Source organism: Cryptomeria japonica, chromosome 8 (genome assembly GCF_030272615.1).
Source record: "Cryptomeria japonica chromosome 8, Sugi_1.0, whole genome shotgun sequence".
NCBI classification, from domain to species: Eukaryota; Viridiplantae; Streptophyta; class Pinopsida; order Cupressales; family Cupressaceae; genus Cryptomeria; species Cryptomeria japonica.
The window spans coordinates 647,446,023-647,464,519 of record NC_081412.1 but is presented as its reverse complement, the minus strand read 5'-3'; the positions used below and the strand labels follow the sequence as shown (position 1 = coordinate 647,464,519).

Here is an 18,497-nt window from a genome sequence, read left to right as displayed (position 1 = left end):
CACTAAATTTTACACACTTTTTTTTGCATTCTCTACACCACTCTTCACACTATCATAGTTCTAGTCACTTTCGATAAACAACTTAATTGAATGTATACATTCCTTATATACAAGATAGATCATCAAAGCTTGAACCAAGTCGGCCTGAAACAAAATATACATTTTGGACCAAAAAAAACACATGCTAATCCAATCTAGGAGAAAGATGAAACCAAAACACATCTTCCAAAGATCAAATCATGATCCACAATCAACTGAGCATAACTAACGGGATACCAACACTCCCCGTATCCATATAAGGAATTAACGACGAAAACATATCCTCCAATGCAAGTAACTTAAATTTAAATCTCCGCATGCTATAGTGTGACCCATAACACATTTAATTACCTTCCATAAATCATATTGGAACCCAAAGATAGGTCTAGAATAGAGTATCACAACTATCTATGAACAATGCCACAACATATAGAGAACACAACAATATTTCCAAACCACAAAACTATCATATCGATGATACAAAAAATATATCCAAAGAAGATAACAATAACAAACAACATCAACAACATTTTCTAGACTTGAACACTTTCAGAACAACCATTAAAATAACTGCAACATCAACAGAGCAAGATATCTCTACACCACTGACTTTTCGGACCAACAACTATCCATAACAACAAGTTTGACATCATTGACAACCACAACAACACATATTTCCAAGACCTCTATTAAAGGACTTGGGTTGGCTAATCAACCTCTCTCCCAAAGATCTAATATCAAATAGAAAGCCCCTAAGTCTGGGTGGATTAAAATATAGTTTGATGGGGCAACCAAAGGTAATCCAGGTTCGGGTGGAATGAGATGCATTACTAGTGATGACTTTTGCAAGAAGATAGTAGAAAAGACCATGACCCTAGGGGAAACTACAAACAATTTATTGGAAATCAAAGCTGCCCTACTTGGTCTACAATTGGGATTAGAGATTGGATCTAGGAAAATTCACTTAGAAGGAGACTCTATTGTAGTAATCAACATTATCAGAAAAAATCATATTCCCGATTGGATTTGTGCATTGGCTCTACCCAATCAAAGAATTAATTAATAAATATGAAAATTTCAAAATAATCCACATTTATATAGAAAGCAAATGATTTGGTAGATATCTTAGCCAAGAGTGCATCTGATAATGGGGGATAATCAAATTTGAACTCGTTTCCAAGTGGTGATAGAATTTTATATGAAGATTGGTGGTTGATTGATGTGGCATAACTGCTTTCTGGCTTGTTGAGGTGTATAAATGAAAGTTGGTTTTTATTTTCCCACCCTTTGGTCGCCAAGATTGGCTATTTGAGGCATTGATATGGGTCTCTTGTTTGATGAGGTGTATGGATGAAAGTTATTTTTCTTTTTCTCTCTTTGATGTCCAAGTTTGATGCAGTCGTGATGGGACTTTTGTCTTTCAGGGTAGTTGGTAGGTCCTTTCATATGACAGTTATTTTCTCCCATCCTTGGTTTGAAATTCAAATTTAAAAAACTGAATGACATTATTCCCGGTGGAAGGAGTATCTTGGGGGTGGCATAGGATCAATTATCAGATTTTTGATGGATTGTGAATGATTGTTGCATGTCTCAAACCCCAATTCCGGATTGGAAATTCATGTCAGCAGGCTTCTATTTAATCTAGGATGCTTGTCCTTTATTTAATAAACTAGCCATTTTTAAAAAAAGACGTTGGACAGGTTGTTTTCTCGGGCCACTCCTCTTATGAATTAAATGTGGAGATTTGGGAGTTCTAATCCGTGTGAAAGATGATTGTCAACTCAATAGGTGTTGGCAAGCTATCCTCTCTCTCTGCCGATTAATCATTTTCTATGTAACGGTTCGATCCCAAATGTCCTCAAGCATGTAAAGGACGTCCTAAAGAGGACAAACATTTATTCTTTGGAACTGCAAAATGGTTGATTGGAGTGGGCTTTCTTGCAAGCATAACTCTCACAATGACCTGTATTTTCTAATTCTTCTCAGAAAAGATGGCCCTTAATTCTATTGTGTTTACTGGAGTTGAAAGGAATTTATTTTGTGCTTCCTTTTTTAACAAAGTCGGACCTTTGGGCTTTTGTTTGGATTTTCTAGGTGGTAGATATCTTCTGTAGGACCAATGGTCAGTGTTTTGGCAATGGACACTTCTATCCTTCTTACTTCCGCGAAAACGTAGATGTGTTTTCTCGGGGAAATTAGAGACAAACTGCTGAAGGTTATTCTCTGGCAGGACCACCCACTCGTTCTGCATGCTATTAGGATGATTTTAGGTGATGAATTTATGACAGCTGACCACAAGTATCAGATGAACATGAATATTTCTTCTACCTTTTTACCCATTTCCATAGATTTGGGCTTGAATAAGGATAAGGCAAGGATGCTCTATGTCCATCTCTTGAATGGATAGGTTCTAGGTGTACATGATGATGTGTTGTTGAATATAGACCAACACAAATGCATTCCTATCCTAAAGGACTTTTATAAGATGTTTGTGAATGTGCCCAAATTCCCTTTAGTTCTGATTGATGATGAGGAGGAATACAAAGGATAAAAAATGCTTGGCCCTAAGGGGATTGAAATTCTTGAAGATGGAGAAAAATGATGACCCAGAATGGATCAAATCGTACATTTGGTTGGAGGGAGGGTCTTGAAGGCACTATTCAGGCTGAAAACACTTCTCTGATGAGCATGACTGTGGAAGACTATGGGATGGATGATTGAATATCCAGGTTTCTTGTTGAATTTTCTTTCTATTTTCCGTTCTAAGGGTTTGGTCATTTGGGCTATCTTGATCTGATTTTGGGCTCTTGGGATCTTTTTGGTTTGAATTATCAATTTTTTTTTGTCATTTCCATCTATGTAGAGGTTGTTTAGTCCTTTTTAAAATCTATCTAATTGGGGTTTCTCTACAATTTCTATTTCATCTGCTACTCTTTATGTATTTGTCAAAACTTATGATTTTTTTGTAATATAATGGGTGTTGGCCCTTCTAGCTATTTAATTACTAGAAAAAAACTTGACATATCTAAATTATATTATCTTGAAGTGTGACATCACTAAGAGAAAACTAATAAAATCTCATAATCAAAGTGCCCTACACATATCTCAAATTCTAATATTATCTTTTCTACCATCAAATATGGAACCTTCACTCAAAAACATTGAAACTTTACTTATTGCAAAATAAATATTTTCTTGAATGTGATTAGTACACAAGGTTTTCAATAAATTTTCTATATAATGTAGGGTAAATATCCTCTCCTTCCATATGCATAGTCAATTTCAACCATTGAGTTAGTGGATTATAAATTTTTTTTAGTTCTTTATCTTAAATTTTTTCATTTAATTAGTGTCTTATCTGGTTTAAGAGATAAATTTCATCTTGTTTTCTACACACTTGGTTTTAGAAAATAGACTAGAAAATCAATATCTATGATCTCATGTTCATCTTTCAAAATTAGTTTTATACCAATATGTTTTTCCATTATATTCCTTATAATGATAAGATAATTAACATAGAGCACAATAATAAATATATCACCTTCATCAATATCTTGCACTTAAAATTTTAGAGTGTGGGGACTATTATAAAAAACGTGTTTTAAAATGTTCATTAATTGTAGCATACCAAGGACTTTGAGTTTGTTTCAAGATCTAGAGAGACATAACCTAAGATCTATATGTTATTATCCTAAATTATCAAGTCATTAAGGTCATGTCATGTAGATCTATTCATAAGTCTATCGATTTTAAATTGTATTCTTTATGTTTGGGAAAGAGACCACCTAAAATTATCAATCAATGTTATAAGAAGCCTTTGTTATTTGGACAAAATTATAAGTGTGATCAATTCTCTCCTTTATAAATACCCTTCTCCCTTTTATCCTTCTTTCTACAAGCTTCCAATGCTTCTATCAAATGTGAACTTTTTTTTCTACACATGCATTTTTACCATGTTCTTGGACTTCTTTATGTCAACTATTTCTCATTCTTTATTCCTTATAAAATAGTCATATTAACTTAGCATAGACTATTCCCTTCATAGCTTCCCTTAGCTTCATCATAGGTTTGAGGATTATTATTATTTATAGGTTTTATAAAATTATGAATGTGTTGGATCCATATCCTCAACATATGAGGTTGAGGAAGAGGCTTCTTGATTATTAGGCACTTACTATATTTACAATTTTTATCTTCAAAATTTTGATTATTAGGTATTTGATGTTAGTAGCTCAACTCATTTATAGTTTGCCAATCTAATTTTTTTTGATGCACTATCTAAAAAGATCACTCATATGTTATTACCTATAAAGGTCTTAAAAACATTGAATTTTTCTTTTTTCTTTTATAAGAGCATGAATACTCATCAAACTAATCATTTTTTTTCATACTTTATTTTTTCTTCATTACATACTTGATATATCCAAGTAGTGTAAGTTTAATTGGTGTCTCACATCTAATATGTTTTCTCGTGAGTCCAATTCACTCAAGATTTTAAGTGCACTCCGAAAAGTCTTATTTGCAAACACAAACCTTATTATTAGGAGATGTCCCCTAATTGTTTCTAAGCACCACCACTCATTCAAATGTAATGAATCCTAGAGGATCAATTGAAATAAAGAGGAGAATTAGATCCGTGGATTATAAAATAGATTCATGCCTATAGAAACAATCTAAGAATTCTCAAAACACAACTATAAATTGAGAGCATATCTCTAATATTGATTTTTCTTTATCAAAATATTAAAGTGTGTGCCACATCATATCTAATACATTGCATATAAGTTATTAAACTAAATACATTCTTCTTTTACAATTACTTTTTAAAAATAAAATTTGATTTTGAAAAATCACTTTTACAATTATTATTAATCTATAAATATATAAACATTAAATTGAAAACAAATAATTTTTTTCACAATATTACATTCATCATATGCTTATTCTAAACATTTATTTAAATATAATTTATCATTTCCAAAAAAATTAATACTTATTGTCGTTTATTTATATTTATGAAGTGTAACGTAGAAAATTGCTCTTTTTTATTAATATGTAACTATTAAATTTTGTTGCTATCAAGCCTACAGAAGTTATTTATTACTCTACAAGCACAATTATTTAATGAAACCCTAAATTCACTGAATTCAATCAATCCATATGAATGCTTACCTAAACAACAATTGTATAAGTATGGACAATTAAAATAAATCAATGTTTTTCATTAAATAAGATTAGAAGAGGGCCCCAAACATAAGCAGATCATCTTACGCTACACATAAGAAAACCAATTCAGGTTAAGTTTGTCAATACACAATCAACAGTGCACTTAATTAAATCACACCAACGGACACTCTCCACCAATGTTTTCAGCTGCTTATCAAGTGGTTTGCTAAAATTGGCATCGTATGTTGCGTGGGAAACATGAGTGCACTTTTTTCCATAACGCTTATGCTATTAAGTCAAAGGAAACCCTAACGGACGCTGTCTATGTTACACATGTAACATAGGGCATGGGCAAATTTATTTGGGAGTTATTTGCTTGCCAAGTTTTCGAATCAAATCAAAGCACGTCAATTGCAATATTTAAGGAATGAAGCTGCATGGGAACTCTACATGCAAAATATCAACTATATATAGCCCCATATCAACTACATCTCATCTCATCTGTAACACCTTGATTACAAGGTAATTTGCAAGTAAGGCAATGGCAATGGGAACGGCTGGTGTATTGTTTGCTGTGGGTTCTCTCTTATCACTTCTGATGACATGCCAGGCTACAAAGGTATACACTGTGGGAGACGAAGCAGGTTGGACGTTGGACTATGATTATCAGAAGTGGGCATCAGGCAAAACATTCTATGTTGGAGATACGCTCGGTAATTTCATTCTAGACTTAGTAGTCTTCATGTCTCATTCATTGATGCTAAGTTTTATTGCCTTCGAATTTTGATTTTTCTAATGTTATTGTTCTGGTTTTGAAAGCAGTGTTTAAGTACTTTAACAGTGAGATGGGCAATCATAATGTGGTGAGAGTAAGCAGAACAGGCTATACGAACTGTGTTATCGATCCGAACATGGGAGTTTATGAAAGCGGAAGCGATAAAATTGTTTTGAGTGCCCCAGGAGATATGTGGTTTATTTGTGGAACGCCCGGTCACTGTGAAAGCGGCATGAAACTTAAAATCACTGTGAAAAAACCTGCCGGAATTCCTGCTCCTTCTCCTGCTCCCGCACAAACAACTGACGGAATCACTACTCCCTCTCCTGCTCCCGCACAAACAACTGACGGAATCCCTGCTGCTTCTCCTGATTCTTCTCCCGCTTCTGCTCCCGATTCTATCCTTCCCACATGGCTTCCATGGCATTGACAGGACCTATTTTTCTCTGTCTATGTTTCTAATATTAAGATTTGGGGATCCAGGATTCTGACATTACATCTGTTTATTTTTCTCTAAATAAGCTAATAATAACATGAATGGCAACCTACTGATTTACATTCGAGTTTTGTTCTGGTCTGTTGTTTTCATTTCACTTTCAATTGTCATAAATACACTAGCAGTAGCATATATATCTTGGAAAAATCTAAAAAATATCACAAAATATATTTCTTACAGAAATGGAGATGCAATTGATGAAACTGGCGGTCATTTTTCCTATAACAGGTTAATTAAATATACAGTTATAGAATATCTTTCTAAATTGCAAAACGAAATCAAAAACATTATGCAGTGGATATCATATTATAATACCAAAATCTAAAATCATTAATATATCTGAATTACTCATATTAAATATCATAGAAATTCAGTTTCTTAGTCTAGAAAGAATTAATTTCAATTCCATGCTGGCTCACGCCTTCGGTCATTGGGGGCATGATTTCTTTATAAGTCGGCACGGTTTCTGATTGTATGACTTCCGAATAGCTAAAAGCGTCTATAATTATTTTATTTTATCGATTTATTGTATTAAATATCTTAGCACTTCATTTTTAATATTAAAGATTATATATGAAGAATTAAGTAGCATAAAGGGTGACATTTACAATTTATTTTCTTGGAAGAGAATCATAAAATAATCATATGATTTGTCTCAATTCTAAAAGACTTCTACACTAAATAAATTTGGGTCTCACATAAGACTTTTGTGAAAAGATGAAGAAGATTATTTGTTACTTGTTTACTATCACAACAATTAATCTTAATATTTTTAGTTTATCTATATACCGAGTTTATATACTAACATTGACACCTAATGTTACCAAATTAATCTCACAACCATTATGCCTGATAATTTTATTAAATCTATTTACTATATTAAATATATTAGTTAACATCCTCCCTTAATGTTAGTAGTTGCATATGATGATTCACAACACAAAAAACTGATTCACATATATAGATTGACATTTACAACAAGATCATATGGCAACTACCAAATAATCATGCGAGTTATTGCAATCTTATATAATCTTTGTGGAGGAGCACCCTTGGAGCACCCTTATGCTCACATTGGTCAAAGTTGGGTTTTTGTTTTATTTGGTGTTGTTTCATGTTAATCAGACCATTTTCGGCCATTATTGTTCATTTGAACCCATTTGTGAAAGTTTGGGCTCCATTGGTTCAAAGATGTAAAAGTTGTCGCATATTGTCAAAATTGTCTTGACAATTTTTTGAAATTTCTTGTCAAATTTTTAAAAAGTTTTTAAAATGGTAGTTGGGGTTGGTTGAATGGTGTAATTTGATTGTATAGGCATAAACCCAAGGGTTGGATGATGAAATTTTTGAGTTGAAGCAATAAAAAACACATCAATTTCTTCATTTTCCTCACATTTTTGTTGCTCCTATGCATTGTATGGATCTGTACTACATTGTACTGGTTTGAAATTAATTGTGATTGATGAAGGAATGAATTACCTTTCATTTTTAGTTGGTAGGGTGTAATTTCATCAACTTTCAAGAGAGTTTTTTTTTTTTGTGTGTAAACTGGTAAAAACCCTAGGTACAGTAACTAGTGAAAAAAAAAATGCTCATCTATGTCATCCACCAATTGAAAAATCTAAAACTTGCTTGTATGGCATATAGTAACACTTATTTTTATATTCTAGATGGCCAGTGATTGTTGTTGAAGTTTGCACGTGTGTTCAAGGGATTGGTAGGTATGATATCCTTATGTACCATACTGAGAAAGATAGTGACAATGTGATAATGCCTCCTAAGGGTATAATAGATTGATCAAATTTTCTTTGTGTTACATCAAAGGATGTGTAGAGACCCTCTAAAGAAAACATACTTTTTTGGAAACCATACTACACAGGAGAAATAGAGAACTAGATGTCTGTCCTAAAAAGTAGACTATGATAGACTTGTTAACTAGTGTTAATGGCTACAAAAGTTGTCTTGGTGAATGGGGTAAGTGGTAGATGTTTGAAGAATGGACCATAGACCTTGGTAGCATCCCTCATGTGAGAATTAATAAAATTTGAGCAATAGATTGTTGATTTGGATTTTGGCCACCAATGATTGGTAGTCCTAGTGGTAAAGGGCCTAATAGTCATCAATTCTAGTAAGTGGGGAATTGTAGGAAGCCACCTCTAGGGATGAACATGATTCTTTTAGTCCAAGACCAATTCATTTGATGTTTACACTACCCTTATAATATTGAGCCAAACCCTTATGGGATGTTCAAAGACAAAAAGTGCATCCAAAAGAACTTGAAATGATAGGTTGTGAGGCCTTTGTCAAGGTATGTTGATGATTTAATAAAAAGCCCCTACCTCTACATCAAATTGGTATCAGAAGGTTGGTCAAGAAGAGGGAAATATTGAAGTCAAGGGAAGCAAGGATACCTCCAAAGCCGAATCCAGTTGCTAGAGAGGTGAGTGAGTTGAAGGAGAAACATTCAAGAGAGATGAGGGAGGTAACATAAATCCTTGAAGCCAAGCTTTCTATAGTTGAGACAAATCAGAGAACAAGAGTGGTCACAGGAGACTCGAGTAACCAAGAAGAAGGAGATGAATTGGGTGAAGAAAGAACACCACAAGGAGAACAAGAATAAGAACAAGAAAGAGATTTTGAGGAGTTGAGGATGGAAAGATTAGTTAAGGTTGTTAAGAATTATGGTTTTAAAGTTAATATGAATCTTCAAGTATATTCAGGGACTCTGAATGGAGAAGAATTCGTAGATTGGATAGGAGATATGGATAAGTATTTTGATTTTGAAGAGATACCTCAAGGGAAACAAGTGAAGTTTGCAAGGACCAAAGTGAAGGGGCACACATCCCTATGGTGGGATTATGTACAAGAATAAAGAAATAAGGGGAAGCCAAAGATTTCATCATGGGATAGAATGGTGGCAAAGTTAAAGGGAAAATTCCTTCGTAGTGACTATGCAATTTAGTTGGAAAACTCGAAACAAAACACATGGATGTGAAAACCCACACTAAGAGTTCCACAAATTAAGTATCAAATTATACCATATGGAAGAGGATGTGGAAAAAGTGGCAAGGTATATAAATGGGTTAATATTAAACCTTCAAGATGAACTCAATCTCACTAGTCCTAAAATGGCAGAAGAATGCTATCAATTAGACTTGAAGGTCAAAGCAAAGTTGCAAAGAAAGCAAGAGAAGTATAGTAGAGGTATGGGAAGGACAAATTTTAGAGGGAGAGGGACATTTTCTAGTAGAGGACAATCCCAAAGGTCTCAAGGAGAGATAAGTGATTTCCAAGAACAAAAATAAGATTTAAGGGGCAGTTTTAAAGGAATAAGGCCCAACAATAAAGGTGGATTTGAAGACCAAACAGGGGGATCAAATGGATTCAGTGGTAAATGCTACAAGTGCAACAAGTTTGCAAACCATTAAGCAGGGCAACATCCCAAAAAACAAGCTACAAATTCATTTGGAGGTGAAAGAAGAAATCAAATTGCACAAGGAGCAGATAGGGAAAAAATAAACTATCTATCACGTCAAGTTGATCTAGAAGTTGGTGAGTTCCTAATGTTGAGAAGAATATTGATCAAAGTGCATATGGAGAAAGAACCATCACAAAAAGAAGTCACTCTTCAGGATGAAATTTAAAATCCAAGGTAAATGTTGCAAAGTTCCTATTGATTCTAGTAGTACTGATAATTTGGTTTCTATTGAAATATTAGAGAAATTAAAATTGAAGAGGATTCCTTATGCCACTGCATACAAGGACTCTTAGTTGAAAAAAAAGTAGCAAGTGTTGGTGAATGAATAAACTTGGGTAGAGTTCAACATAGGGGTCTCTAAAGACAAGGTCATATGTGACATCATCCCTATGGATTGTTTCCATCTACTACTTAATAGACCATGGAAATATGATAGGCATGCCAAAAATGATGGGAGGAAGAGCATATATGTCATAGAGAAGGATGAAGTTTCATACACCCTAACCCCATTGAAAGATGAAGATCAAACACCAAAAGTGGGATCTAGGGTGATGCTAATGGTAGAGAAGGAATTCCTAAGGACCATGAAGGAGGAGGAGATAGGAGTTGTAGTCATGATCGGACCAAGGACTATCTTAAGAGTAGCAAAGTTTGATGATCTTCCTATGGAGACCCAAAGATTGTTGAACAAGTATGATGACATTGTGTTAGATGAATTTCCAAACTCCATACCACCAATGAGGGATATTGGCCATTGTACTAAATTCATACTAGAAGCCAACCTACCTAATAAGGTAGCCTATAAGATGACCCCACAACATAATGAATAGATTAAGAGACAAGTACAAGAATTGTTTGACAAGGGGTTGATCAAAGAAAGCCTTAGCCCTTGTGTGGTTCCCGCTATACTAGAACCCAAAAAGAATGGCGAGTGGAGGATGTGTAGCGATTATAGGGCCATCAACAACATCACAATCAAATATAGGTTCCCAATACCGAGAATTGAATATCTCATGTATTTCTTGAGTGGAGCAACCTACTTCTATAAGATAGACTTGAAGAGTGTCTACCATCAAATAAGAATTAGGAAAGGAGATGAATGGAAGACAACCTTCAAGAAAAATGGAGGACTTTATGAATGGTTGGTAATTCCTTTTGGCCTCTCCAATGCACCTAGTACTTTCATGAGGCTCATGAATGAGGTCTTGAAGCCTTTAATTGGTAAGTTTATAGTAGCCTATCTTGATGATATTTTGGTTTTTCAGTTCTACTAAAGAGGAGAATTTGCATCTTTTTTTTTTGGCATTGGAAAGATTGAATGAAGAGAAACTAATGGTAAACTTGAAAAAATAGGAGTTTTTAAAAACAGAGTTGATGTTTCCTAGTTTTGTGATCACCAAAGGAACACTCAAGATGGATCCCTAGAAATTTGAATCCATTTTGAATTGGCCCACTCCAAAATTAATTTTTGAGGTGAGAAGTTTCCATATTTTAGAAAGTTTCTATATGAAATTCATAAGGGGTTTCAGTCATGCATGTGCTCGAATCATAGGAACTATAAAGGGGGACAAGAAGAAAAAGTTTGTTTGGACTAATGAGACTGATAAGAATTTTAAGTATTTAAAGAAGAACATTGTAGAGCATCCCATCCTTGCTCTGAGTAACTTCAATAAAATATTTACCATAAAATGTGATGAAACTGGCTATGCCATAGGTTTTGTACTAAGACAAGATATTAGACTGGTTGCCTTCTTCAGTAATAAATTCAATGAAGCCAAGAGAATGTATTCATCGTATGACTTGGAGATGTATGCCATGGTGTAATCATTAAAGAAGTGGAGACATTATCTCCTTTCTAAAGAATTTATTATTTATATTGAAAATATTGTTCTTCAATTTATTAGTAATCAAAACAACCTCAACCATAGACAAATAAAGTGGGTGAAGTACTTACAAAGCTTCACTTTCAAAATCAAGCACAAGAAGGGGAAGTCCAATAAAGTGGTTGATGCATTGAGTAGGAGGACATTAATGGTCCAATAAATTTAGTTGCAAATTTTGGCTATTGATGCCCTAAAAGGTATGTATGTTGATGATGATGACCAAAGACATTTATGCTTCTTGTAGTCAATTCAATGGAGTTTTTCATGAGGATAATTATGATTTTTAGATCCAAGAGGGTTTGTTGTTCAAAGGGGCTTGACTTTGTATGCCTAAGTACTCAATGAGGGATAATTTGATAAAAGGAAAAGCATAGTGGTAGTATTGCATGTCATTTTGTTCTATATAAAGACTTTGGAATAGGTAAGAAGGCACTATTATTGGCCTACAATGCAAAATGATGTAAGGAAATTTGTACAAAGGTGTGTTATTTATAAAAGAGAAAAAAAGAGATGTAGCACCAATAAAGGATTTTACCAGCCTCTTCTCATTCTAAATAGGCCTTGGGACTCATTTAGCATAGATTTTTTCATGGCATTTCCCAAAATACAAAGAGGTTTTAATTCAATGTTTGTTGTGGTAGACGGGTTCTCAAATATGGCACACTTCATTCCATGCAAAAGCACCAATGATGCATCTTATATTGAAAGTTTATTGTTCAAGGACGTGGTAAGAACTCATGGTTTACCTTTTAATATTGTTTTAGATAGGGTTAAAAAATTTGTTGGTCATTTTTGGAGAACTTTGTGGAAGAACCTTGGTATTAACTTGAGCTTCAGTTCTGCCTATCACTCTCAAATAGATAAATAGACTGAGGTGGTTAATAGGAGACATGGGAACCTTATTAGATGTCTAATCAAATATCATTCAACATAATGGGATCTAATTTTGACTCAAGCAAAGTCTGCCTACAATGACTCAGTGAATAGGAGTGTTGGAAAGAGTCCTTTTGAGATTGTGTATGGTTTGCAGCCAAGGGGCATGTTTGAATTGAGAGATGTCAGTGGGATGGAAAGGAGGAGTGTTGAAGGTGAACAAATTTTTGGGACTATGTAAGACATCCACCAACAAGTCAAGGAAATATTCAAAAGAGTGTAGACAAGTACAAACACCATGCTGATTTGAAAAGGAGAGAGGTTCACTACAAAGTTGGGGACTTGATATGGCTCATTGAGGAAGAACACATTTCCTAATGGGGTAGTAATCTAAACTAAACATGAATAAAATAGGGCATTGTAAAGTGGTGCATAAGTTTGGAAGTCATTCCTATGAAATAGAGGTTCCTCCAAGTGTTGCTATTTCACCTATTTTTAATGTATCTAGCATATACCCTTATAGAGTGATGTTTTTATAGGTGATAATGTAGGTTCATTAGCTTCCTTAGATGAGGAATGTGGCAAAGATCTTCTAGCCAACAATCCTTTGGAGTTGGAGACCATTATTGACACAAAAGAGCTAAAAAAGACAAGAAAGAAGACCTATTTCTAGTACCTAGTCAAAAGGAAAGATCTTTCCATGTAGGATGTCACATGGATGTTATAAAATTAAACTATTCAAAATGGATACATAGTTGAAGGTTTGAACTCAAGTGGAACTTGATTTTTTTCTTCCTTGGGAGTATGGCGTAGGAGCAGCCTTATGCTGACATTGGTCATAGTTGCTTTTTTATTTAATTTTATGTTGTTTCATGTTAATAAGTCCATTTTGGGTCATTATTATTCATTTGGACCCATTTGTGAAAGTTTAGGCACCATTGGTTTAAAGATGTAAAAGTTGTCTTGACATTTTTTGCAATTTCTTGTCAACTTTCCAAAAAGTTGTTAAAATGGTAGTTGGGATTAGTTGAATTTTTTAAATTTTTTTTATAGGTATAAATAGGCCTACATTGTATGACCCAAGGGTTGGAGAATGAAATTTTGGAGTTGGAACAATAAAAAACACATCAATTTTTGTATTTTCCTCAGGTTTTCTACTACTCTTTTGCATTGTAAAGATTTGTACAATATTGCACTGGTCTAAAATTAATTTTGATTGATAGAGGAATGAATTATATTTCATTTGAGTTTTTTTTGGTGTAGTTTCCTCAAGTTTCAAGAAATTTATTATTGTTTTTGTGTAAACGTGTAAAAACCCTAGGTAGGGTAACTAGTGAATAAAAGAAAAATGCTCATCTCTGCCATCCACTATTACAAAAATATAGAACTTGGTTGAATGATGTATAATAACATGTATTTTCATATTCCAAATGGGAAGGAATTGTTGTTGAAATTTGCATGTGTTTCAAGGGATTGGTAGGTCTGATATCCCTATTTATCAAACTGAGAAATATAGTGACATTATAAAAATGCCTCACAAGAGTATAATAGATGATAAAAATCTATTTGTGTGACATCAAAGAATGTGTAGGGACCCTCTGAAGAAAACATACTTGTTTGGAAACTGTACTATTGAGGAGAAATAGAGAACTAGATGACTATCCTAAAAAGTAGACTACGATAGTCTTGTTAACCAATGGTAATTCCTACAAAAGTTGTCTTGGTGAAAGAGGTAAGTGGTAGATGTTTTAAGAATGGACCATAGACCTTGGTAGGGTCCCTCATGTCATTACCAATAAAATTTGAGCAATATATTGTTAATTTGGCTTTTGGCCACTAATGATTGGAAGTCCTAGTTGTAAAGGGCCTAATAGTCATCCATTCTAGTAAGTGTGATATTGTTGGAAGCCACCACTTGGGATGAACATGATTCTTTCAGTCTAAGACCAATTTGTTTGATGTTTACACTACCCTTAGAATATTGAGTCAAACCCTTATGGGATGTTCAAAGGCAAAAAGTGTATTCGAGAGCACTTGGAACGATAGGTTATGAGGCCTTTGTCAGGGTATGTTGATGGTTTCATAAAAAGCCCCTACCTCTATATTAAATATCTAAGATAAACATGGTCTCAAATATAACCTTGGAAAAATGATTATCTATCTAGCCTTCCATATATTGGATATTAAGGATTTTTTTGGGCATTGCTTCTTCTAGGATATGTTGTTGTCATTGATGTCAACATATTCCTATGATTTCCTCTGGTGATTATAGATTGGGAAGATCTTATGATCCAGTTTTTGCAATTTTGGTGCTTTGTAGAGTTCAGTATTTCCTCCAGTATATTTTGGTGTGATTATATTTTCAGTTGAGTTTTTGGATATTGTTTTGGATGGTCTTGTTTATCTTCATTTAAGATGGATTGTGTTTTGGTACTCTGTAATTTATCTTTCTTTGTGATAGTTGTTGATTGGCTGTATTCTTGAGTTTGAGATGTTGATCGATGAAGATTCGATAAGTGGTGTTGGTGTAGCTGTTATTGATGTTTCTAATGGGCTTGTTGGTGTTCCCTAATCGTGTCCTATTTTTTTTTTGAATTACATTGATTGTTGTGTGATTTATTGGTGGTTTTCATGAATTGGTGATGATTTTCATGTTATATAGTAATTTCTGGTGGTGTAGAATATTGCGGTTGATCTTGGTGTGATTACTAGTGGGTTTGAGCATTTGATAATTTGAATTAGGTCCATGTTATGACATGTAAATAATTATATTGGTCTATTGGTCGATCTTTGTATCATGTGATGTAATTTTGTAATTGTGAGTTGAGGGTTTAGTCGACCTTATTGTCAACGTTGATGAATTCTATATATAGGTGATATATTCATGTAGTTTACTGATTGAGGTTGTGTTTGCATTATCAGAGAGTGATGTATGTGTGATCAAGTGATCCATCCTTTGACATTGTGATTGAACAAAGATTGGTGTGGCAAAGAAGATATTTGAGCTTAATCGGATTTATAATCAAGCATTCAGAGATTCCATTCTTTCAGCTCATTCCTTTTGGATTGTAGTCTGAATCTTGTTGTAAGCCAGTGAGACTTCCCTAAGGGTTGTAGCCTTTCGGGTCATTGTATTTGAGCAGTGAGCTCTAGGAAATGTGCCTGAATGCATGTGCATTCCCCATCATAATATTTTCACATACTACTATAGAGTATCATCTTAATGTGGGTAGGTTCCCACCATGGTTTTTTATTTAATCGTGGTTTGCACGTCAAAAATCTTGGTGTTGTGTGTTGTGCTTTCAATTTTCTTATCTTTGTTATTGCTATAGTTAATGAGATCTATATTTGTGATTAACTTTGTAGATCTGGTAAAGACTGATTCACCTCCCCCCTCTTAGTATTCCTTTATTATTGTTGCCAACAATTGGTATCAGAGTTAGATCCTCCAAAAGAATCTTAACCACTTGAAAATATCTAGGATGGCAACTTTCTTTAAGAAGGACAGTCAGAGATTTGATGGAAGTAACTATGCTATATGGAAGAACCAGATGGAGGTGCACTTGAGATGTCTTAGAGAAGATCATTGGAAGATTACAAAGGATGTCTATTTTGTTCCTCAGAATTGACCAATTACTGCTGCTAAAATCAAGGATGCTAAAAATAACATCAGAGTGAAGGAAGCGTTTCTTAGTGACTTGACTGATTCAGAGATGATAAATGTAATGGGACTTCAGACCGCACATGTGATCGAGGAGAACCTTGAGACCCTATATGAAGGAGACAAACAGGTGAAAGTTGCTAAGTTGTAAATTTTAAAAGAAAAGTGTGAGATATTGAAGATGGTAGAAGATGAGAACATACACTCTTTCATGGCTAAGGTGAATGACCTTGTCCTAGGTATCAGATGTGTCGGTTGAACCCTTGAAGAAGATGAAATTGTTTCTAGGTGTTGAGATTATTTCCTCCTTACAAACACAAGGTATTTTCTATTGATGAGATCCAAAGTGTGACTATAGTGACAAGAGATATGCTGGTTGCAAAGATTATTACTTTTGAGATGAGCAAGTTTAGAGAACCACATGGAAAGTTTGAGACACCATTTAGAGAATTAGAACCTATATCCAAAAAGTAGGAGTTTGATCCTGATTAGTGTAGAATATCCAAATATGAAAGAGAGAGAAGAGAGATGGAAGAGCAAGAAAGAGAGCTAGATGATCTTGAAGCATTAGTTGCCCAGAGATTGCCTAAAGGAGATGGTAAGTATGATGGACAAATGCCTTTAAAAATTTTCTCTTGCAATAAGATAGGACATTTTTCTTCTAGATGCCCAGAGAGAATGGATAAATATGATAGGCATGATAAGTTTGATAAGAATGATAGGAATGATAGATATGAGAAGTATGATAAGCCTTACAAGTCTAACTAGAAGTTTAGGAATCAAAAAAGCTATTATTGTGCTGCAGATGAAGGTGTTACATACGAAGAATCAGAAGGAGATGAAGTTGTGTTTCTTACCATTAAGTAAGGTGGACTTGTACCTTTTGATTCCACTAGCTATACTATTGAGGAGAAATATTTAGCTGCTAAAGTTGAAGAAAGAGATGAATGGGTGATTGATAGAGGTTGTTCGCATCATATGACTGGTGATAAAAGAAAGTTTGCGAGCATGGAAAGATATGATGGTGGAATAGTAAGATTTGGAGATGACAAAGCCTATGTGATCTGTGGGAGAGGTTCTATATCCTTTGATGGTAAGCATAATACTGAAGATGTCTTTTATGTTGAAGGTTTGAAGCATAATCTTTTGAGCATTGGATAGATGGTTGATAAAGGTTATAATCTACGATTAAAGAATGGAAAATGCAAGATCCTAAATGCCTCTGGTATAGAGATTGCATTTAGAATTAAGACTGAAGGCATTTTCTTAAATGCCTCTAGTAAGGAGATTGCATCTCAAACTAAGACTGAAGGTAACATTTTTCATTTCAGTGCTGATGAGAAAAGATGTTTGATTCCTCAGATAGATGAGAGTTGGTTGTGGAATAGGAGAATGTGTCATGTTAACTTTGATTAAATGATTAAGATCTATTCTAGACTCAAGTTGTTAGAGATCTGCCTAAGATTGTTAAACATGATAATCCGAAATGTAGAGAATAACAGTTGGGTAAGCAAACAAGAATTTATTTCAAGAGAAAACAATATACATCTAATGGATTGCTAGATCTTGTGCATACTAACCTACAAATATTAGAAGTGTGCAGGGTGACATATACTTTATGTTGTTAATTGATAATTATTCCAGGATGACGTGGGTTGTCTTTTTGAAGGAGAAATCATAAGCATTGGAAAAATTCAAGATATTCAAAGAAAAGGTGGAGAATGAGTCTAGATTGAAGGTGAAGTGTCTGAGATATGACCAAGGTGGAGAATTATGTTCTGGTGAATTTAATTCATCCCATGAGAAACATGGGATTAGAAGACAACTATCTACTCCTAGAACCCCTCAGCAAAATGGAGTTGTTGAAAGGAAGAAAAAAATTGTCTTGGATGCTACTAAGACTATGCTGAGTGAAGGGAATGTTCCAAGGATTTATTAGGAGATAATCTATTAGATTTTTTATTTACACATTAAATAGAGTTCACATCAAAGGTCACATCGGTAAGACCCTTTATGAGCTATGCTTTGGTCATTTTCCTACTGTGAGATATTTCAGAGTATTTGGTAGAAAATGTTATATCAAGAGAGATGAGGATATAGGAAAGTTTGATTCTATAAGTGATGAA

At 34.1% G+C, this 18,497-nt stretch overlaps 1 protein-coding gene across 1 annotated transcript; it reads left to right on the top strand.

Moving 5' to 3' along the window:
* The first annotated feature begins 5,718 nt into the window (after positions 1-5,718).
* Positions 5,719-6,519, top strand: LOC131069294 (blue copper protein). Its single transcript, XM_058004652.1, has 2 exons — positions 5,719-5,918; positions 6,028-6,519. The coding sequence occupies exons 1-2, from the start codon at positions 5,747-5,749 to the stop codon at positions 6,408-6,410; spliced, it is 555 nt and encodes a 184-aa protein (XP_057860635.1). The 5' UTR covers positions 5,719-5,746; the 3' UTR covers positions 6,411-6,519.
* Positions 6,520-18,497: the final 11,978 nt, after the last annotated feature.